The sequence below is a fragment of the Musca autumnalis genome, unplaced genomic scaffold, assembly GCF_047663935.1.
Source record: "Musca autumnalis isolate F117 unplaced genomic scaffold, ASM4766393v1 scaffold_2, whole genome shotgun sequence".
Taxonomy (NCBI): Eukaryota; Metazoa; Arthropoda; class Insecta; order Diptera; family Muscidae; genus Musca; species Musca autumnalis.
In genome coordinates, this window is record NW_027411755.1 from 177,962,191 (window position 1) to 177,984,164 (window position 21,974).

General features: G+C 29.3%; 1 protein-coding gene across 1 annotated transcript; it reads right to left on the reverse strand.

Annotated features, from left to right (window-relative positions):
• Positions 1 to 1,397: 1,397 nt before the first annotated feature.
• LOC141393210 (thioester-containing protein 1 allele S3-like) lies at positions 1,398 to 21,499 on the reverse strand. The gene is made up of 9 exons (XM_073966174.1): positions 21,351 to 21,499; positions 20,878 to 21,286; positions 9,874 to 10,688; positions 9,546 to 9,810; positions 9,221 to 9,488; positions 9,070 to 9,157; positions 3,936 to 5,022; positions 2,518 to 3,045; positions 1,398 to 2,289 (listed from the first exon to the last, which is right to left on the reverse strand). Exons 1-9 carry the CDS (start codon positions 21,419 to 21,421, stop codon positions 1,795 to 1,797), a joined length of 4,026 nt encoding a protein of 1,341 aa, XP_073822275.1. The 5' UTR covers positions 21,422 to 21,499; the 3' UTR covers positions 1,398 to 1,794.
• Between the last annotated feature and the right edge of the window lie 475 nt (positions 21,500 to 21,974).

A 21,974-nucleotide genomic window follows, 5' to 3' on the forward strand; every position in this document is an offset into this window, starting at 1 on the left:
GTCGGGTGGTCTGCTAATGGAGACAATTATGGGGACAATTATCTGATCCAAGGAAATGACGGGTTGCCAGGTAACGTCATTTGTCAGACCAGGTGACACGATGGTTATGTCAGGCGAACTGTGACACTCTCCTCTAATTCTGGTAGGGGCGTCCTCATTGACCGTGCAAAACGTAGAGCTATCAATCTGCTCAGCCAGCGCTGTACCTCTCTGGTCGTTTCCGAGGGCCGAATGCCACATCTCATGATGCGCATTAAAATCCCCCAGCACCAGACGATCATGACTTTGCAAGAGCGGGCTAATGTCAGGCCTATAATCAGGGATACAGCTATTTCTCGGCGGGATGTATACATTCAGCAACTCTATCTCGGCAGCTCCACACCTGACTGCCACCCCCATACATTCCATGTACGGGTCATTAGAGACAGGCTCAAGCGACATAGGTCTGTATTGGACAGACTGGTGCAATAGGAAAGCCAATCCCCCACCTCCACTTCTGGTGCGATCTTTCCTCAGAACATTGTAACCATCACAATGCTCTAAGCTGTGGTTGTTGTTCAGCTTGGTTTCCTGCACCGCCGCGACCTTGATGTTCTTCCGACTCATAAAATCTACTATCTCCTCGATCTTACCTCGGAGTCCATTGCAATTCAATAGCAAAAAAGCTGCATTTTCGGGGATTGGGATAACAACGGCTGGTGCTAAAGGCTGCGTGTGCGGTTGTTGTCGAGGGGACTGCGGGGGAGTTTCGTAATCAGACGACGAGGGAGTCTCGTAATCCGACGATGACTCACTGGGGACTGTGTTCACGCAGCATGGAGCAACATAGTCCCTGTCGTAGTCCCTCACGTGGACTAGTCCAGAGCAACCCCTTAGATGCACCCACTCCTGACATCTATTGCATCTCACCGGATGTGACAAACTGAGCATAGATATATTGGTCCTGGGTTTTCCTCCGTCCCGCCTCGGACCAATAGAATTCGGAGCAGGCATTCCGGGATATGCTGCTCCCAATACGGAAAAACGAAACAAATACAAACATGTACACACTGAGGTGGCAGCAGCTGGCCGGAACATTGGTTTTGTGTTGTTCCGGGTCAATCCGGTACGAAAGAACCCGCTGCCGTGGGATTGCCTGGGTTAGTAGGTATAGGATGGTCGTTAGATTTGGATGTTCTTCCATTCGTGTTTCGCTCATTAGCCTAGACATAATCCTTTATGTAGGTATACACAATAACAAAGAGCAAACATTTATGTCTTTACTAATAACTGGATTATCCTGTGGGAACACTAATGGACAATAGAAGACATGCGAAGGTTTGTGCCTAGGGTAGATCTATGCAACAGATGGATAATGCGGTTATATCTGGATTTTTTAAATAATGACAATCTTTATGTAAATAAGCGATATATCGTCACCATAAATACACGACGTCGTATCTCCAAAGAAGTCAAAATTAGTTTTTTGATTGAATCTAATACAGAAGACTAAAATACGTGCCCTTGCAAAATTCAAGAAAAGACATGGTGTAACATTGCATATTTTTTGTAATGACGGATCCCAAATATCAAGCGTTTCCGCGGTTTTGGTTTCATTACTTACTCCCATTCGTATATGATTGATAATATCCCATTTTCTCACCTTCATAAGATTAATATTCCATAAAACAGTTTTTAATTTTATAAGGTTTTTTGTTTCTCCTGTAAAATTATTATTTTGTTAGTTACGACTTTTGGCATTTATGGTGAAGATATGTTTATTCTCTGTTGATTTTATTACAAACATGAATTATTTCAAATACTATAGAATGCCGTGTCATGGCGACTTATATTGTAATAATCATATACTGCTACAGAGGCGGGTTTGCGCTGGGTAACATCATTGATCTTATCCGCCATAAGATTGAAACAATTGTCAACATTAGCTGATAACTTTTCAAAATACATAACAACGGTAGTATCGGAGTTTTTCAATTCAATACGGTCGACCAATTCATTATCCAACAGTTCATTGCTATAGTCTTCGCTGGTTGTGAATCCTGAAGGTAGATTAGTTTCCATAATGATCATGTTTGTGCCAGTACCCCCTGCATCAGAATTTGCATCTTGTCGATAGTTAAAGCACACTTCCACTAACAGCTCTTCGGGATTTAAAAATTTTGCTTTAGGTTGAATGCGGAAATGTTTGAAATTATCCTCAGAAATAATGTGGTAATGATAGTACAACTGCAATAGGGCATTACCCGCTCCGCTGGCCTCAATGTATATGCAACGAGTTGACTTGGGGAACTGTAGGTGACGAAAGATAGAAAGAAATTAGGGATTAGTACTTAAGGCGGAGGTACGTAAACGGCATGGGATTCTTGAGTATGACATCTCTGATAAAGCAAAAAAGAAACGCCAGAATCTCATTTGAGAACTGTTTTCTTTTACCTGAAATTACTTAGTCAAGGATACCATGCTGCTTATATAACTCCACCATTATTTATTGCATAATTATGTTTTTGCCTATCCTACCTCTTCACTTTGTAAAATCAACAGATTATTGCCATCGACCACCAATTCGCCACTTTTCAAGTTTTGTTTTCTTCCATCTGTGGCCAAATATTTTACCCGCAAATTCAAGGAATCCAATGAATTATATTTCTCTGAGAACTTCACCAATGCCTGTAAACCCACAACTGTATCATGTGTCGACTTAAAGCCACCGCGTTCATTACGTTGTTCTGTTAGCCACTTAAAAATAAGCTGCTCTCCGCGTACATTCTTCGGTTGCTGTTCGTACATTAAAGCCATCAAAACATAGGCAGTGATTTCAACATCTTTTGCATGATCCCGATCATTTTGTGACCACCATATGTGTTCTGAAGATTTCTGTCCTAGTTTTATGAGTTTATCTAGAATTATGCCTGAGCTGGAATGCTCAGCCATTTGCATTGCTACGGCTGTAATGGAAAGGGCATAGATATCGTTGTTTTTATCCAAATTGTCGTTGAGGAATTTGATGCCGCCGTCGATGTTAGTTTTATATTTTTCGGCGAATTTCTGGAATTAAAAAAATAAAATTAATTTTTTTTTTCGGTCCACTTGAAAATCTGAAAAATCGCAGATATCTTTGTCCTTGAGTCCACCTTTAAGAATAAATCACTTTTTACTTTTGAGTCCATCTAAACGTCTATTAAAATTTCACTATTATTTTTGTCTTTAAGCCCACCTAAAAATCTTTTAAATTCCACATTTATTTTTCAGTTTGAGTCCACATATTTTAACTATCCGCGTTTTGTGTCTAGCTAAAGTTATTTTAAATAAATGTTTAAAAACACACATATTTAACTATCCGCATATTTTAACTATCCGCGTTTTGTGTCTAGCTAAAGGTATTTTAAATAACTGTTTAAAAAATCACGTTAAATCACCCAAAATATTTAAAAAGATCCTCGTTGTAGGTATAGGATAGCGGTTTGTACAAAAGCCCATTAAAATACTTCCACGAATTGTTGTTAAATTGAATGTATTTTTTTCTTTTATTTGACACTAGATGCGCTACTAGTGTCACAGGGTGATTCGCACCTTAGCCTAGACGAAATCCTTCAGATGGTAGTCGCTAAATTGAATGTATTTTTCTTTTATTTGACACTAGATGCGCTAGTAGTGTCACAGGCTGATTAACACCTTAGAGTAGACACAATCCTTTAGTTGGTAGTCGATATTCACAATATGCAAGAGCCGTCTAGCGACAAATTGTGGAACATACAAAGGTTTGTGCATAGACTAGGGAGTGAGTCTTTCCATGTCAAGGCCAGAACCACTTTAATAGACTTTTGCACACACCAACATTCCATACCTACTAACGTCTTTTTCCTTATTACCTCATTTTTATTTTTAATTATTTAAAATTACCAAACTGTTACTGACAATGAGTATAATGATCTTACCTTATTTTCCAAGAAAGTCATCAGTACAAATGCCGTAAAACCATAACGATTCTGTTGAGCCGGATAGAAGAGATAACCGGTATAGGGGAAACTACCATCTTTCTTTTGGCTACTAGCCAAATACGTTAGACCCGTATCAATGATATGTGGTTCCATCATTGGTAAATATTTCGAAGCTTTTATGAAAAATCGCAAAACATAGGCGGTCAACCATGTACTTGGCTCGTCATCAACACCTTGACCAAAGACACTGTAACCACCATTTCCATGACGATATGATAATTGTTGCTGATAACCAATTTCAATGAAATTCCTTGCTTTTGCCACTAACTCTTTTTCTTTGAAATATCTACCACTGCTCCGGAGGTACTGTAACACCAAAACATTTGGAGCAAAGTTCACCATATTCTGTTCACCACAACCGGTGGGCATTAACACCAAACCGTTGAGATTCTTTAGAGTTGGGGCCAAATGATTACCACTCACGGAAAGCGAGATAAACTCTGACTGTGGCACAACATCTGGCGGGATTTCTATATGGAATGTTGCCCGGGTCTTATCACCACGCTGTACATTGATATACAATGGTTTATTGTGGCGTTTAATCATTCCCTCAGGTTCGACACGAAGTTTTCGAATTACGCCATCCTGGGACATGGTATTTGTGGCAGAAACACGTAAACTCACATCACCCACTTGTTTGGGATTTATAAGGAACGCCACACTTCCAATGCTGTTAGGCGGTACTTTAAGACTCTTCATGCGCTTTTGCTCTTGTGAACCTCTGTTCGCTTGGATAATTGTTGAATCCATAAAATTAAACTCTCCAGCATCATTGAAGAGGGAAATTTCCGCCTCTACTTCTTCTTCATGATAATTGTGTACCAATATTGATATGGATATAATTTCTCCACGTTTCACCGAATAGGGTAAATTGAGACTGATGAAAAACGGTTGTATGGTTGTTATATCTGTGGGTCCATGAACTACACCAAGTCCTGTTTGTTCGTTTATTGAAAATGCAGTTATACGCCAGGTTGTTATGGTTTCGGGAATTTGTAATTTTAGTTGTGTGATTTCATTAGTTCTGGAAAAAATAACAGCGTTTGAAGGATTAGATACAGATAAAATTAGACAAAAGACGTATTCTATGATCTAGAAGACCTCTTCTATGCTATAGAAGAGGTCTTCAAGCTATAAAAGACCTCTTCATTGCTATAGAAGACCTCTTCTATGTTATAGAAGACCTCTTTTATGCTAAAGAAGACCTCCTCTATAATATAGAAGACCTCTTCTATGCTACAGAAGACCTCTTCTATCCTATAGAAGACCTCTTCTATCCTATAGAAGACCTCTTCTATGCTATAGAAGACCTCTTCTATGCTATAGAAGACCTCTTCTATGCTATAGAAGACCTCTTCTATGCTATAGGATACCTCTCCTATGATAGTCTTTAAAAAATTCTCGTTTATGTGTGCGATAGTTTTTGAAAAAATATTCTTTAAAAAATCCACGCTTTTAAAAATATAGTCTTTATAATATTCACGTTTATTTCTGTGATAGTTTTTGAAAAAATATTCTTTAAAAAATCCACTTTTTTAAAAAAATATTCTTAAAAAAATCCACCTTTTTAAATAAATAATCTTTAAAAAATCCACGTTTTTACAAAAATATTCTTTAAAAAATCCACGATTTTAAAAAAATATTCTTTAAAACAATCCACGTTTTTAAAAAAAAAAATTTAAAAATCCACGTTTTTAAAAAAATATTTTTAAAAAATCCACTTTTTTAAATAAATATTCTTTAAAACATCCTCGTTTTTACAAAAATATTTTTAAAAAATCCACGATTTTAAAAAAATATTCTTTAAAAAATCCACGTTTTTAAAAAAAACATTTTTTAAAAAATACACGGTTTTTAAAAAAAAAAATTTAAAAAATCCACGTTTTTAAAAAAAAATTTCTTTAAAAAATCAACGTTTTTACAAAAATATTCTTTAAAAAATCCACGTTTTTACAAAAATATCCTTTAAGAAATCCACGATTTTAAAAAAATATTCTTTAAAAAATCCACGTTTTTTAAAAAATATTCTTTAAAAAATCCACGTATTTAAAAAAATATTATTTAAAAAATCCACGTTTTTAAAAAAAATATTCTTTGAAAAATTCACGTTTCTAAAAAAAATATTCTTTAAAAAATCCACGTATTTAAAAAAATATTATTTAAAAAATCCACGTTTTTAAAAAAAATATTTTTTGAAAAATTCAAGTTTTTATAAAAAATATTCTTTAAAAAATCCACGTTTTTAAAAAAATATTCTTTAAAAAATCCACGTTTTTAAAAAATATTCTTAAAAAAACCCACGTTTTTAAAAAATATTCTTTAAAAAATCGACGTTTTTAAAAAAAATAATCTTTAAAAAATCAACATTTTTAAAAAATATTCATTAAAAATCGACGTTTTTAAAAAAATATTCATTAAAAATCTACGCTTTTAAAAAAATATTCTTTAAAAAATCCACGTTTTTAAAAACATATTCTTTAAAAAATCCACGTTTTTAAAATAATTTTCTTTAAAAAATCCACGTTTTTAAAATAATTTTCTTTAAAAAATCCACGTTTATGTTTTCGATAGTTTTTAAAAAAATATTCTTTAAAAAATCCACGTCTATGTTTTCGATAGTTTTTAAAAAAATATTCTTTAAAAAATCCACGTCTATGTTTTCGATAGTTTTTAAAAAAATATTCTTTAAAAAATCCACGTCTATGTTTTCGATAGTTTTTAAAAAAATATTCTTTAAAAAATCCACGTTTATGTTTTCGATAGTTTTTAAAAAAATATTCTTTAAAAAATCCACGTTTATGTTTTCGATAGTTTTTAAAAAAATATTCTTTAAAAAAACCACGTTTATGTTTTCGATAGTTTTTAAAAAAATATTCTTTAAAAAATCCACGTTTATGTTTTCGATAGTTTTTAAAAAAATATTCTTTAAAAAATCCACGTTTATGTTTTCGATAGTTTCTAAAAAAATATTCTTTAAAAAATCCACGTTTATGTTTTCGATAGTTTTTAAAAAAATATTCTTTAAAAAATCCACGTTTATGTTTTCGATAGTTTTTAAAAAAATATTCTTTAAAAAATCCACGTTTATGTTTTCGATAGTTTTTAAAAAAATATTCTTTAAAAAATCCACGTTTATGTTTTCGATAGTTTTTAAAAAAATATTCTTTAAAAAATCCACGTTTATGTTTTCGATAGTTTTTAAAAAAATATTCTTAAAAAAATCCACGTTTATGTTTTAGATAGTTTTTAAAAAAATATTCTTTAAAAAATCCACGTTTATGTTTTCGATAGTTTTTAAAAAAATATTCTTTAAAAAATCCACGTTTATGTTTTCGATAGTTTTTAAAAAAATATTCTTTAAAAAATCCACGTTTATGTTTTCGATAGTTTTTAAAAAAATATTCTTTAAAAAATCCACGTTTATGTTTTCGATAGTTTTTAAAAAAATATTCTTTAAAAAATCCACGTTTTTAAAAAAATATTCTTTAAAAAATCCACGTTTATGTTTTCGATAGTTTTTAAAAAAATATTCTTTAAAAAATCCACGTTTTTAAAAAAATATTCTTTAAAAAATCCACGTTTTTAAAAAAATATTCTTTAAAAAATCCACGTTTTTAAAAAAATATTCTTTAAAAAATCCACGTTTTTAAAAAAATATTCTTTAAAAAATCCACGTTTTTAAAAAAATATTCTTTAAAAAATCCACGTTTTTAAAAAAATATTCTTTAAAAAATCCTCGTTTTTAAAAAAATATTCTTTAATAAATCCACGTTTTTAAAAAAATATTCTTTAAAAAATACACGTTTTTAAAAAAATATTCTTTAAAAAATCCACGTTTTTAAAAAAATATTCTTTAAAAAATCCACGTTTATGTTTTCGATAGTTTTTGAAAAAATATTCTTTAAAAATCCACGTTTATGTTTTCGATAGTTTTTGAAAAAATATTCTTTAAAAAATCCACGTTTATGTTTTCGATAGTTTTTGAAAAAATATTCTTTAAAAAATCCACGTTTATGTTTTCGATAGTTTTTGAAAAAACATTCTTTAAAAAATCCAAGTTTATGTCTTCGCTAGTTTTACGGCTCTACAGTCTTTGCAAAAATATTTTATTAAAAAATCCACGTTTATGGCTCTATAGTCCACGCTTATGGCTCCGATTGCATGTAAAAGCATTCTTAAAAAATCCTCGAATATGACTCTGAGAGTCCTTGCAAAATATGCATTAAAAATGTTGCTCTGAAAATCCTTTGAAAACATATTTTTTACAAAGTCCACGTTTATGGCTCTGATAGATAGTCCTTTGAAAAATATTGAAAAAATATATGATAGTCCCTTATAAAATATTCTTTAAAAAGTCCACGTTTATGGCTCTGATAGTCCTTTGAAAAATATTGAAAAAATGTGTTATAGTCCCTTATAAAATATTCTTTAAAAATCCACGTTTATATCTCTGATAGTCCTTTGAAAAATATTGAAAAAATATGTGATAGTCCTTAATAAAATATTCATTAAAAAATCCACGTTTATAGCTATGATAGTCCTTTGAAAAAATATGTGATAGTCCTTAATTAAATATTCTTTAAAAAAATCCACTTATTATGGCTCCGATATTCCCTGAAACATATTCTATAAAAAATCCTCGAATATTGCTCTGATTTTTTTGCAATATATTCAAGTTTATGGCTCCGATAGCCGTTGACAAATATTCTTTAAAAAATTCTCGAATATTGCACTGAATGACCTTGCAAAAAAATTCTTAAAAAATTCCATGGATATGGCTCCGATAGCCCTTGAAAAATATTCTTAAAATATCCTCGAAAATTCTTTAAAAAAATATTTTTTAAAAAATCCACGCTTATGGCTCCGATAGCCCTTGAAAAATATTCTTTAAAAATCCTCGAATATGGCTCTGAGAGTCCTTGCAAAAATATACTTAATATATTAAGAATATTTTGGCGAATATTGCTCTGAAATTCTTTGAAAAAATATTCTTTAAAAATCAAGTTAATGATTCTGATAGTCCTTGATAAAATACATTTAAAAAATATATTTTTTATAATTGAAAACTTACATTTCATAATTCTGGAAAATCCATGTTTCTGGAAACTTTTGACGAAATTTAAGAGGACCTAGCCCAGCGGGACTGACGGCAGTGTAAGCTAAGATGGGTTGAAAATTTCAAATCGCTGATATTAAGAAAAATCCACAGCAAACAAGCTTACCACTCAACGGTACAAATGTGTAATGGGCATTCGTAAAGGTTACAACACCCGATACTAGGCCCGGATAGACTTGAGCGCGAAATGGTAAAGATGATACATCCTTCTTTAATGATGTTAATATGTCACCACGTTTGAGATCATAGGAACTGTCTAAAAGGTATACACCTAAATCAACAGCCAATAAACCAACAAGCGATTTAGGTTGAGCATTCAATTCCAGAGTTACTTCCTGACCGGGTTTCACTTGTTTGGGAGCAGTGACCGAAATCTAATACAAATTTGGAGTTTTAATAAAATTATTTATATTATTTAAAGTTAGATTTACCTGATTTTCAAATTCCAAGGGAAATGTTAATTCTATTTCCTCATAACGCAGAATTCCATCCTGAATATAATGGACATAGATAAAAGCATAGGGTACCATTTCTATGGATGGTGTTATTTGTATGGTATGGGTTTTTTGGCCTGGTGGTATTTGAATGTAATCCGCATATATGATATTTGAATGTGCCATAATTGTGTAAACCAAGTAGGGTATATCCACGGAAGACTTTACCACAAGTTCCACTGGTTTGTCCAGTCGAGGGAGGCTAAATTCAATTAGGAAAAGGGATAATTTGTAGGTTGTTGTTTTTAAGCGTATTTCCCCCTACCTTTCACCCTTTAGGCTCAGTGTAAAATAGGATTCCGTTTTATTGCCAATCGAATCATCCGAAAAGATATTGGATAATTTAAATGTTGCATTGCCAAAACGGAAAATGTGATTGGAATTTTGATCATGATCAAAATCGAATATGGCTTCGCCTTTCGAATTCAAATAAGCACTGTATTCCTTAGAGCCATGCTGCATAATAACCGGCATAGATTTATCCAACACTGGTGCTCCATTCCAATAACTGACATCTGCAGTTAAACGATGGGGTCGGCCATTTAGGAATTTTATGGAATCCGTAGCAACATAAATATTATAGGGCACATCATGAAGAGACATATACACCGCTTCACTTTTCGTCACGCCGGTATGTTTCTCTGTCAACTCTACCAATAATTTAAAACCATACAGCTTTAATAATTCCGGATCATTGATTGGAAATTCAATGCCAACGGTATCCTTAAGAATTAATTGTTTTGTTTGAAGAATTGTATCTCGACCCGGATCGATGAGCTTTGCCGTTATATTACCCTCAACATATTTATCGAAAGTATATTTTCCATATATCAAAGCCTTAATGCTGTCCATATCGCGCGTTAAGTGCAGCTGAGTTTTTATATAGACACTAAACTTGGGTAGAACATAATGCAGGACACGTATCCGCTTCTCTTCGCTGAAATCATATTTGCCACTGATATAGACGCGAATTTTCCAATCACCCAAAACGGGATATTCGGACAGTTGAAATTTGCTCATGTAAACACCTTTGGTGAGTTTAGCATCCTTGAATTGTTTCACACGATTTCCGTTGCCATCCTGGAAAAATATTGGTAAATAATTTGTCACAAAATGTTACAAAAGCCACGGCTCCGTAATTTCAAGAATATTTTGTACAAAATTCACTCTTATGGATTCCTTGGAACAATATATTCTTAAAAAACATATTTTTCAAATCAGCTTTTATGCAATCCTTGAAAAAATATTCTTTAAAAAATCCACGTTTATGACAGCCATTGAAAAAATATTCTTTAAAAAATCCACGTTTATGACAGCCATTGAAAAAATATTCTTTAAAAAATCCACGTTTATGACAGCCATTGAAAAAATATTCTTTAAAAAATCCACGTTTATGACAGCCATTGAAAAAATATTCTTTAAAAAATCCACGTTTATGATAGTCCTTGAAAAAATATTCTTTAAAAAATCCACGTTTATGATAGTCCTTGAAAAAATATTCTTTAAAAAATCCACGTTTATGATAGTCCTTGAAAAAATATTCTTTAAAAAATCCACGTTTATGATAGCCCTTGAAAAAATATTCTTTAAAAAATCCACGTTTATGATAGTCCTTGAAAAAATATTCTTTAAAAAATCCACGTTTATGACAGCCATTGAAAAAATATTCTTTAAAAAATCCACGTTTATGACAGCCATTGAAAAAATATTCTTTAAAAAATCCACGTTTATGATAGTCCTTGAAAAAATATTCTTTAAAAAATCCACGTTTATGATAGTCCTTGAAAAAATATTCTTTAAAAAATCCACGTTTATGATAGCCCTTGAAAAAATATTCTTTAAAAAATCCACGTTTATGATAGTCCTTGAAAAAATATTCTTTAAAAAATCCACGTTTATGACAGCCATTGAAAAAATATTCTTTAAAAAATCCACGTTTATGATAGTCCTTGAAAAAATATTCTTTAAAAAATCCACGTTTATGATAGCCATTGAAAAAATATTCTTTAAAAAATCCACGTTTATGATAGCCATTGAAAAAATATTCTTTAAAAAATCCACGTTTATGATAGCCATTGAAAAAATATTCTTTAAAAAATCCACGTTTATGATAGCCATTGAAAAAATATTCTTTAAAAAATCCACGTTTATGATAGCCATTAAAAAAATATTCTTTAAAAAATCCACGTTTATGATAGCCATTGAAAAAATATTCTTTAAAAATCCACGTTTATGATAGCCATTGAAAAAATATTCTTTAAAAAATCCACGTTTATGATAGCCATTGAAAAAATATTCTTTAAAAAATCCACGTTTATGATAGCCATTGAAAAAATATTCTTTAAAAAATCCACGTTTATGATAGCCATTGAAAAAATATTCTTTAAAAAATCCACGTTTATGATAGCCATTGAAAAAATATTCTTTATAAACTCCACGTTTATGATAACCATTGAAAAAATATTCTTTAAAAATCCACGTTTATGATAGTCCTTGGTAAAATGTTCTTTAAAAAATCTACGTTTGTGATAGCCCTTGAAAAATATTCTATAAAAATCCACGTATATGATAGTCCTTGGTAAAATGTTCTTTAAAAAATCCACGTTTATGATAGTCCTTGAAAAAATATTCTTTAAAAAATCCACGTTTATGATAGTCCGTGAAAAAATATTCTTTAAAAAATCCACGTTTATGATAGTCCTTGAAAAAATATTCTTTAAAAAATCCACGTTTATGATAGTCCTTGAAAAAATATTCTTTAAAAAATCCACGTTTATGATAGTCCTTGAAAAAATATTCTTTAAAAAATCCACGTTTATGATAGTCCTTGAAAAACTATTCTTTAAAAATCCACGTTTATGTTAGTCCTTGAAAAAATATTCTTTAAAAAATCCTCGTTTATGATAGTCCTTGAAAAAATATTCTTTAAAAAATCTACGTTTGTGATAGCCCTTGAAAACTATTCTTTAAAAATCCACGTTTATGATAGTCCTTGGTAGAATATTCTTTAAAAAATCCACGTTTATGGTTTACGATAGTCCTTGAAGAAATATTCTTTAAAAAATCCACGTTTATGATAGTCCTTGAAAAAATACTCTTTAAAAAATCTACGTTTGTGATAGCCCTTGAAAAATATTCTTTAAAAATCCACGTTTATGATAGTCCTTGAAGAAATATTCTTTAAAAAATCCACGTTTATGGTTTATGATAGTCCTTGAAGAAATATTCTTTAAAAAATCCACGTTTATGATAGTCCTTGAAAAAATCGACGTTTATGATAGTCCTTGAAAAAATATTCTTTAAAAAATCCACGTTTATGATAGTCCTTGAAAAAATATTCTTTAAAAAATCCACGTTTATGATAGTCCTTGAAAAAATATTCTTTAAAAAATCCACGTTTATGATAGTCCTTGAAAAAATATTCTTTAAAAAATCCACGTTTATGATAGTCCTTGAAAAAATATTCTTTAAAAAATCCACGTTTATGATAGTCCTTGAAAAAATATTCTTTAAAAAATCCACGTTTATGATAGTCCTTGAAAAAATATTCTTTAAAAAATCCACGTTTATGATAGTCCTTGAAAAAATATTCTTTAAAAAATCCACGTTTATGATAGTCCTTGAAAAAATATTCTTTAAAAAATCCACGTTTATGATAGTCCTTGAAAAAATATTCTTTAAAAAATCCACGTTTATGATAGTCCTTGAAAAAATATTCTTTAAAAAATCCACGTTTATGATAGTCCTTGAAAAAATATTCTTTAAAAAATCCACGTTTATGATAGTCCTTGAAAAAATATTCTTTAAAAAATCCACGTTTATGATAGTCCTTGAAAAAATATTCTTTAAACAAACCACGTTTATGATAGTCCTTGAAAAAATATTCTTTAAAAAATCCACGTTTATGATAGTCCTTGAAAAAATATTCTTTAAAAAATCCACGTTTATGATAGTCCTTGAAAAACTATTCTTTAAAAATCCACGTTTATGTTAGTCCTTGAAAAAATATTCTTTAAAAAATCCTCGTTTATGATAGTCCTTGAAAAAATATTCTTTAAAAAATCTACGTTTGTGATAGCCCTTGAAAACTATTCTTTAAAAATCCACGTTTATGACAGCCATTGAAAAAATATTCTTTAAAAAATCCACGTTTATGACAGCCATTGAAAAAATATTCTTTAAAAAATCCACGTTTATGACAGCCATTGAAAAAATATTCTTTAAAAAATCCACGTTTATGACAGCCATTGAAAAAATATTCTTTAAAAAATCCACGTTTATGACAGCCATTGAAAAAATATTCTTTAAAAAATCCACGTTTATGATAGCCATTGAAAAAATATTCTTTAAAAAATCCACGTTTATGATAGCCATTGAAAAAATATTCTTTAAAAAATCCACGTTTATGATAGCCATTGAAAAAATATTCTTTATAAACTCCACGTTTATGATAACCATTGAAAAAATATTCTTTAAAAATCCACGTTTATGATAGTCCTTGGTAAAATGTTCTTTAAAAAATCCACGTTTATGATAGTCCTTGAAAAAATATTCTTTAAAAAATCCACGTTTATGATAGCCCTTGAAAAAATATTCTTTAAAAAATCCACGTTTATGACAGCCATTGAAAAAATATTCTTTAAAAAATCCACGTTTATGACAGCCATTGAAAAAATATTCTTTAAAAAATCCACGTTTATGACAGCCATTGAAAAAATATTCTTTAAAAAATCCACGTTTATGACAGCCATTGAAAAAATATTCTTTAAAAAATCCACGTTTATGATAGTCCTTGAAAAAATATTCTTTAAAAAATCCACGTTTATGATAGTCCTTGAAAAAATATTCTTTAAAAAATCCACGTTTATGATAGTCCTTGAAAAAATATTCTTTAAAAAATCCACGTTTATGATAGCCCTTGAAAAAATATTCTTTAAAAAATCCACGTTTATGATAGTCCTTGAAAAAATATTCTTTAAAAAATCCACGTTTATGACAGCCATTGAAAAAATATTCTTTAAAAAATCCACGTTTATGACAGCCATTGAAAAAATATTCTTTAAAAAATCCACGTTTATGATAGTCCTTGAAAAAATATTCTTTAAAAAATCCACGTTTATGATAGTCCTTGAAAAAATATTCTTTAAAAAATCCACGTTTATGATAGCCCTTGAAAAAATATTCTTTAAAAAATCCACGTTTATGATAGTCCTTGAAAAAATATTCTTTAAAAAATCCACGTTTATGACAGCCATTGAAAAAATATTCTTTAAAAAATCCACGTTTATGATAGTCCTTGAAAAAATATTCTTTAAAAAATCCACGTTTATGATAGCCATTGAAAAAATATTCTTTAAAAAATCCACGTTTATGATAGCCATTGAAAAAATATTCTTTAAAAAATCCACGTTTATGATAGCCATTGAAAAAATATTCTTTAAAAAATCCACGTTTATGATAGCCATTGAAAAAATATTCTTTATAAACTCCACGTTTATGATAACCATTGAAAAAATATTCTTTAAAAATCCACGTTTATGATAGTCCTTGGTAAAATGTTCTTTAAAAAATCTACGTTTGTGATAGCCCTTGAAAAATATTCTATAAAAATCCACGTATATGATAGTCCTTGGTAAAATGTTCTTTAAAAAATCCACGTTTATGATAGTCCTTGAAAAAATATTCTTTAAAAAATCCACGTTTATGATAGTCCGTGAAAAAATATTCTTTAAAAAATCCACGTTTATGATAGTCCTTGAAAAAATATTCTTTAAAAAATCCACGTTTATGATAGTCCTTGAAAAAATATTCTTTAAAAAATCCACGTTTATGATAGTCCTTGAAAAAATATTCTTTAAAAAATCCACGTTTATGACAGCCATTGAAAAAATATTCTTTAAAAAATCCACGTTTATGATAGTCCTTGAAAAAATATTCTTTAAAAAATCCACGTTTATGATAGCCATTGAAAAAATATTCTTTAAAAAATCCACGTTTATGATAGCCATTGAAAAAATATTCTTTAAAAAATCCACGTTTATGATAGCCATTGAAAAAATATTCTTTAAAAAATCCACGTTTATGATAGCCATTGAAAAAATATTCTTTATAAACTCCACGTTTATGATAACCATTGAAAAAATATTCTTTAAAAATCCACGTTTATGATAGTCCTTGGTAAAATGTTCTTTAAAAAATCTACGTTTGTGATAGCCCTTGAAAAATATTCTATAAAAATCCACGTATATGATAGTCCTTGGTAAAATGTTCTTTAAAAAATCCACGTTTATGATAGTCCTTGAAAAAATATTCTTTAAAAAATCCACGTTTATGATAGTCCGTGAAAAAATATTCTTTAAAAAATCCACGTTTATGATAGTCCTTGAAAAAATATTCTTTAAAAAATCCACGTTTATGATAGTCCTTGAAAAAATATTCTTTAAAAAATCCACGTTTATGATAGTCCTTGAAAAAATATTCTTTAAAAAATCCACGTTTATGATAGTCCTTGAAAAACTATTCTTTAAAAATCCACGTTTATGTTAGTCCTTGAAAAAATATTCTTTAAAAAATCCTCGTTTATGATAGTCCTTGAAAAAATATTCTTTAAAAAATCTACGTTTGTGATAGCCCTTGAAAACTATTCTTTAAAAATCCACGTTTATGATAGTCCTTGGTAGAATATTCTTTAAAAAATCCACGTTTATGGTTTACGATAGTCCTTGAAGAAATATTCTTTAAAAAATCCACGTTTATGATAGTCCTTGAAAAAATACTCTTTAAAAAATCTACGTTTGTGATAGCCCTTGAAAAATATTCTTTAAAAATCCACGTTTATGATAGTCCTTGAAGAAATATTCTTTAAAAAATCCACGTTTATGGTTTATGATAGTCCTTGAAGAAATATTCTTTAAAAAATCCACGTTTATGATAGTCCTTGAAAAAATCGACGTTTATGATAGTCCTTGAAAAAATATTCTTTAAAAAATCCACGTTTATGATAGTCCTTGAAAAAATATTCTTTAAAAAATCCACGTTTATGATAGTCCTTGAAAAAATATTCTTTAAAAAATCCACGTTTATGATAGTCCTTGAAAAAATATTCTTTAAAAAATCCACGTTTATGATAGTCCTTGAAAAAATATTCTTTAAAAAATCCACGTTTATGATAGTCCTTGAAAAAATATTCTTTAAAAAATCCACGTTTATGATAGTCCTTGAAAAAATATTCTTTAAAAAATCCACGTTTATGATAGTCCTTGAAAAAATATTCTTTAAAAAACCCACGTTTATGATAGTCCTTGAAAAAATATTCTTTAAAAAATCCACGTTTATGATAGTCCTTGAAAAAATATTCTTTAAAAAATCCACGTTTATGATAGTCCTTGAAAAAATATTCTTTAAAAAATCCACGTTTATGATAGTCCTTGAAAAAATATTCTTTAAAAAATCCACGTTTATGATAGTCCTTGAAAAAATATTCTTTAAAAAATCCACGTTTATGATAGTCCTTGAAAAACTATTCTTTAAAAATCCACGTTTATGTTAGTCCTTGAAAAAATATTCTTTAAAAAATCCTCGTTTATGATAGTCCTTGAAAAAATATTCTTTAAAAAATCTACGTTTGTGATAGCCCTTGAAAACTATTCTTTAAAAATCCACGTTTATGATAGTCCTTGGTAGAATATTCTTTAAAAAATCCACGTTTATGGTTTACGATAGTCCTTGAAGAAATATTCTTTAAAAAATCCACGTTTATGATAGTCCTTGAAAAAATACTCTTTAAAAAATCTACGTTTGTGATAGCCCTTGAAAAATATTCTTTAAAAATCCACGTTTATGATAGTCCTTGAAGAAATATTCTTTAAAAAATCCACGTTTATGGTTTATGATAGTCCTTGAAGAAATATTCTTTAAAAAATCCACGTTTATGATAGTCCTTGAAAAAATCCACGTTTATGATAGTCCTTGAAAAAATCCACGTTTATGATAGTCCTTGAAAAAATATTCTTTAAAAAATCCACGTTTATGATAGTCCTTGAAAAAATATTCTTTAAAAAATCCACGTTTATGATAGTCCTTGAAAAAATATTCTTTAAAAAATCCACGTTTATGATAGTCCTTGAAAAAATATTCTTTAAAAAATCCACGTTTATGATAGTCCTTGAAAAAATATTCTTTAAAAAATCCACGTTTATGATAGTCCTTGAAAAAATATTCTTTAAAAAATCCACGTTTATGATAGTCCTTGAAAAAATATTCTTTAAAAAATCCACGTTTATGATAGTCCTTGAAAAAATATTCTTTAAAAAATCCACGTTTATGATAGTCCTTGAAAAAATATTCTTTAAAAAATCCACGTTTATGATAGTCCTTGAAAAAATATTCTTTAAAAAATCCACGTTTATGATAGTCCTTGAAAAAATATTCTTTAAAAAATCCACGTTTATGATAGTCCTTGAAAAAATATTCTTTAAAAAATCCACGTTTATGATAGTCCTTGAAAAAATATTCTTTAAAAAATCCACGTTTATGATAGTCCTTGAAAAAATATTCTTTAAAAAATCCACGTTTATGATAGTCCTTGAAAAAATATTCTTTAAAAAATCCACGTTTATGATAGTCCTTGAAAAAATATTCTTTAAAAAATCCACGTTTATGATAGTCCTTGAAAAAATATTCTTTAAAAAATCCACGTTTATGATAGTCCTTGAAAAAATATTCTTTAAAAAATCCACGTTTATGATAGTCCTTGAAAAAATATTCTTTAAAAAATCCACGTTTATGATAGTCCTTGAAAAAATATTCTTTAAAAAATCCACGTTTATGATAGTCCTTGAAAAAATATTCTTTAAAAAATCCACGTTTATGATAGTCCTTGAAAAAATATTCTTTAAAAAATCCACGTTTATGATAGTCCTTGAAAAAATATTCTTTAAAAAATCCACGTTTATGATAGTCCTTGAAAAAATATTCTTTAAAAAATCCACGTTTATGATAGTCCTTGAAAAAATATTCTTTAAAAAATCCACGTTTATGATAGTCCTTGAAAAAATATTCTTTAAAAAATCCACGTTTATGATAGTCCTTGAAAAAATATTCTTTAAAAAATCCACGTTTATGATAGTCCTTGAAAAAATATTCTTTAAAAAATCCACGTTTATGATAGTCCTTGAAAAAATATTCTTTAAAAAATCCACGTTTATGATAGTCCTTGAAAAACTATTCTTTAAAAATCCACGTTTATGTTAGTCCTTGAAAAAATATTCTTTAAAAAATCCTCGTTTATGATAGTCCTTGAAAAAATATTCTTTAAAAAATCTACGTTTGTGATAGCCCTTGAAAACTATTCTTTAAAAATCCACGTTTATGATAGTCCTTGGTAGAATATTCTTTAAAAAATCCACGTTTATGGTTTACGATAGTCCTTGAAGAAATATTCTTTAAAAAATCCACGTTTATGATAGTCCTTGAAAAAATACTCTTTAAAAAATCTACGTTTGTGATAGCCCTTGAAAAATATTCTTTAAAAATCCACGTTTATGATAGTCCTTGAAGAAATATTCTTTAAAAAATCCACGTTTATGGTTTATGATAGTCCTTGAAGAAATATTCTTTAAAAAATCCACGTTTATGATAGTCCTTGAAAAAATCCACGTTTATGATAATCCTTGAAAAAATCCACGTTTATGATAGTCCTTGAAAAAATCCACGTTTATGATAGTCCTTGAAAAAATCCACGTTTATGATAGTCCTTGAAAAAATCCACGTTTATGATAGTCCTTGAAAAAATATTCTTTAAAAAATCCACGTTTATGATAGTCCTTGAAAAAATATTCTTTAAAAAATCCACGTTTATGATAGTCCTTGAAAAAATATTCTTTAAAAAATCCACGTTTATGATAGTCCTTGAAAAAATATTCTTTAAAAAATCCACGTTTATGATAGTCCTTGAAAAAATATTCTTTAAAAAATCCACGTTTATGATAGTCCTTGAAAAAATATTCTTTAAAAAATCCACGTTTATGATAGTCCTTGAAAAAATATTCTTTAAAAAATCCACGTTTATGATAGTCCTTGAAAAAATATTCTTTAAAAAATCCACGTTTATGATAGTCCTTGAAAAAATATTCTTTAAAAAATCCACGTTTATGATAGTCCTTGAAAAAATATTCTTTAAAAAATCCACGTTTATGATAGTCCTTGAAAAAATATTCTTTAAAAAATCCACGTTTATGATAGTCCTTGAAAAAATATTCTTTAAAAAATCCACGTTTATGATAGTCCTTGAAAAAATATTCTTTAAAAAATCCACGTTTATGATAGTCCTTGAAAAAATATTCTTTAAAAAATCCACGTTTATGATAGTCCTTGAAAAAATATTCTTTAAAAAATCCACGTTTATGATAGTCCTTGAAAAAATATTCTTTAAAAAATCCACGTTTATGATAGTCCTTGAAAAAATATTCTTTAAAAAATCCACGTTTATGATAGTCCTTGAAAAAATATTCTTTAAAAAATCCACGTTTATGATAGTCCTTGAAAAAATATTCTTTAAAAAATCCACGTTTATGATAGTCCTTGAAAAAATATTCTTTAAAAAATCCACGTTTATGATAGTCCTTGAAAAAATATTCTTTAAAAAATCCACGTTTATGATAGTCCTTGAAAAAATATTCTTTAAAAAATCCACGTTTATGATAGTCCTTGAAAAAATATTCTTTAAAAAATCCACGTTTATGATAGTCCTTGAAAAAATATTCTTTAAAAAATCCACGTTTATGATAGTCCTTGAAAAAATATTCTTTAAAAAATCCACGTTTATGATAGTCCTTGAAAAAATATTCTTTAAAAAATCCACGTTTATGATAGTCCTTGAAAAAATATTCTTTAAAAAATCCACGTTTATGATAGTCCTTGAAAAAATATTCCTACAAAAAAATTTTAAAAAATTCACGTTTGTGGTTCTAATAATCTTTGAAAAATATTCTTTAAAAAATCCACGTTTATGGCTGTGATAGTCCTTGAAAAAATATTCTTTAAAAAATCCACGTTTATGGCTGTGATAGTCCTTGAAAAAATATTCTTTAAAAAATCCACGTTTATGGCTGTGATAGTCCTTGAAAAAATATTCTTTAAAAAATCCACGTTTATGGCTGTGATAGTCCTAGAAAAAATATTCTTTAAAAATCCACGTTTATGGCTACGATAGCGATTGAGAAATTTTCTTTATGGCTCTGATAGTTTTTGAAATTATATTCACACTTACCATTACTTCAACCCGAATTGGCTCTTCAATTGTCAACGGCCTCGTGTGTTCGTCTAATATTAAAACACGAAATTGTACTTCATCGCCTGGTTTAAACACGGCTTTATCAGTTTGTATGTATATTTTTGGCCCAGCATTGTATTGAGCATATATAAAGCTTTCATTTCGAAAGATGAGGCCACTTAAACCTTCTACAATCAGTTTATGTTGTCCCTGTACCAGTTTTTGTGGCATAAAAACGATTGATTTGCTTTCGTGGGGTTGCAAATATACATCATTTGTCATGCGATAAGAAGGTCCCTCTATGCGTATATTAATTTTTGCCGGCTCCAATGCTTGATGTAGTGTTGCAATTACAGTATACTTGTGATTGGACTTAATAACACCGGGTGCAATAATCGAATAATAGCTGTTAGAGAATAAGTAATGTAAGTTTTCTTCTGATTTACTAGACACAAGAATTACCGAATTACCTTTCGCCCGCACCATCCACAAGTCCATAAGAACTTAACACAAACACAAGTAAAGCGACTATTTGTCGCATTGTATTTAAATGTTGTTTTCGCAGCTCACCTTACCGGCAATTTTGTTATGATTCTCAACTGAACGATGAAGTGCAACTGATTTGGTACTGTCTAGAGAAGCGTCGAGTTGGTTGTAAATTTTAAACATATTAATAACAAGAACAACAACCAGCAGGCCCAAAAATTGCAACAGGCCAAACAAAGATGATTCCTGTAAAACTGGATTGCAAGCCGGACAGGTTTGTATTAGCGCATGATGGCCAAGAACAAATCCCAACAAAGATTTTTTTTAAATTTTTTTAGACTTAGTTTAGCAAATATTTTAAATATTTAAAGGAAAGTTCGGGCATTAGCGTATTTAATTTTTCTAAAGAACTTTTCTGAAAGGAGCCTCGGAGCAAAAGCCGTTGAATTTTGATAGAATATTTTATCAACGACCTTCGGCCATAAACGTGGTTTTTTAAACGAAAGAAAGAAAATGTTTTCAAGTAATATCAAAGCCATAAACGTGGTTTTTGAGGAATATTTTTCAAACGTGGATTTTCTAAAGAATATTTTTACGAAGACCCACAA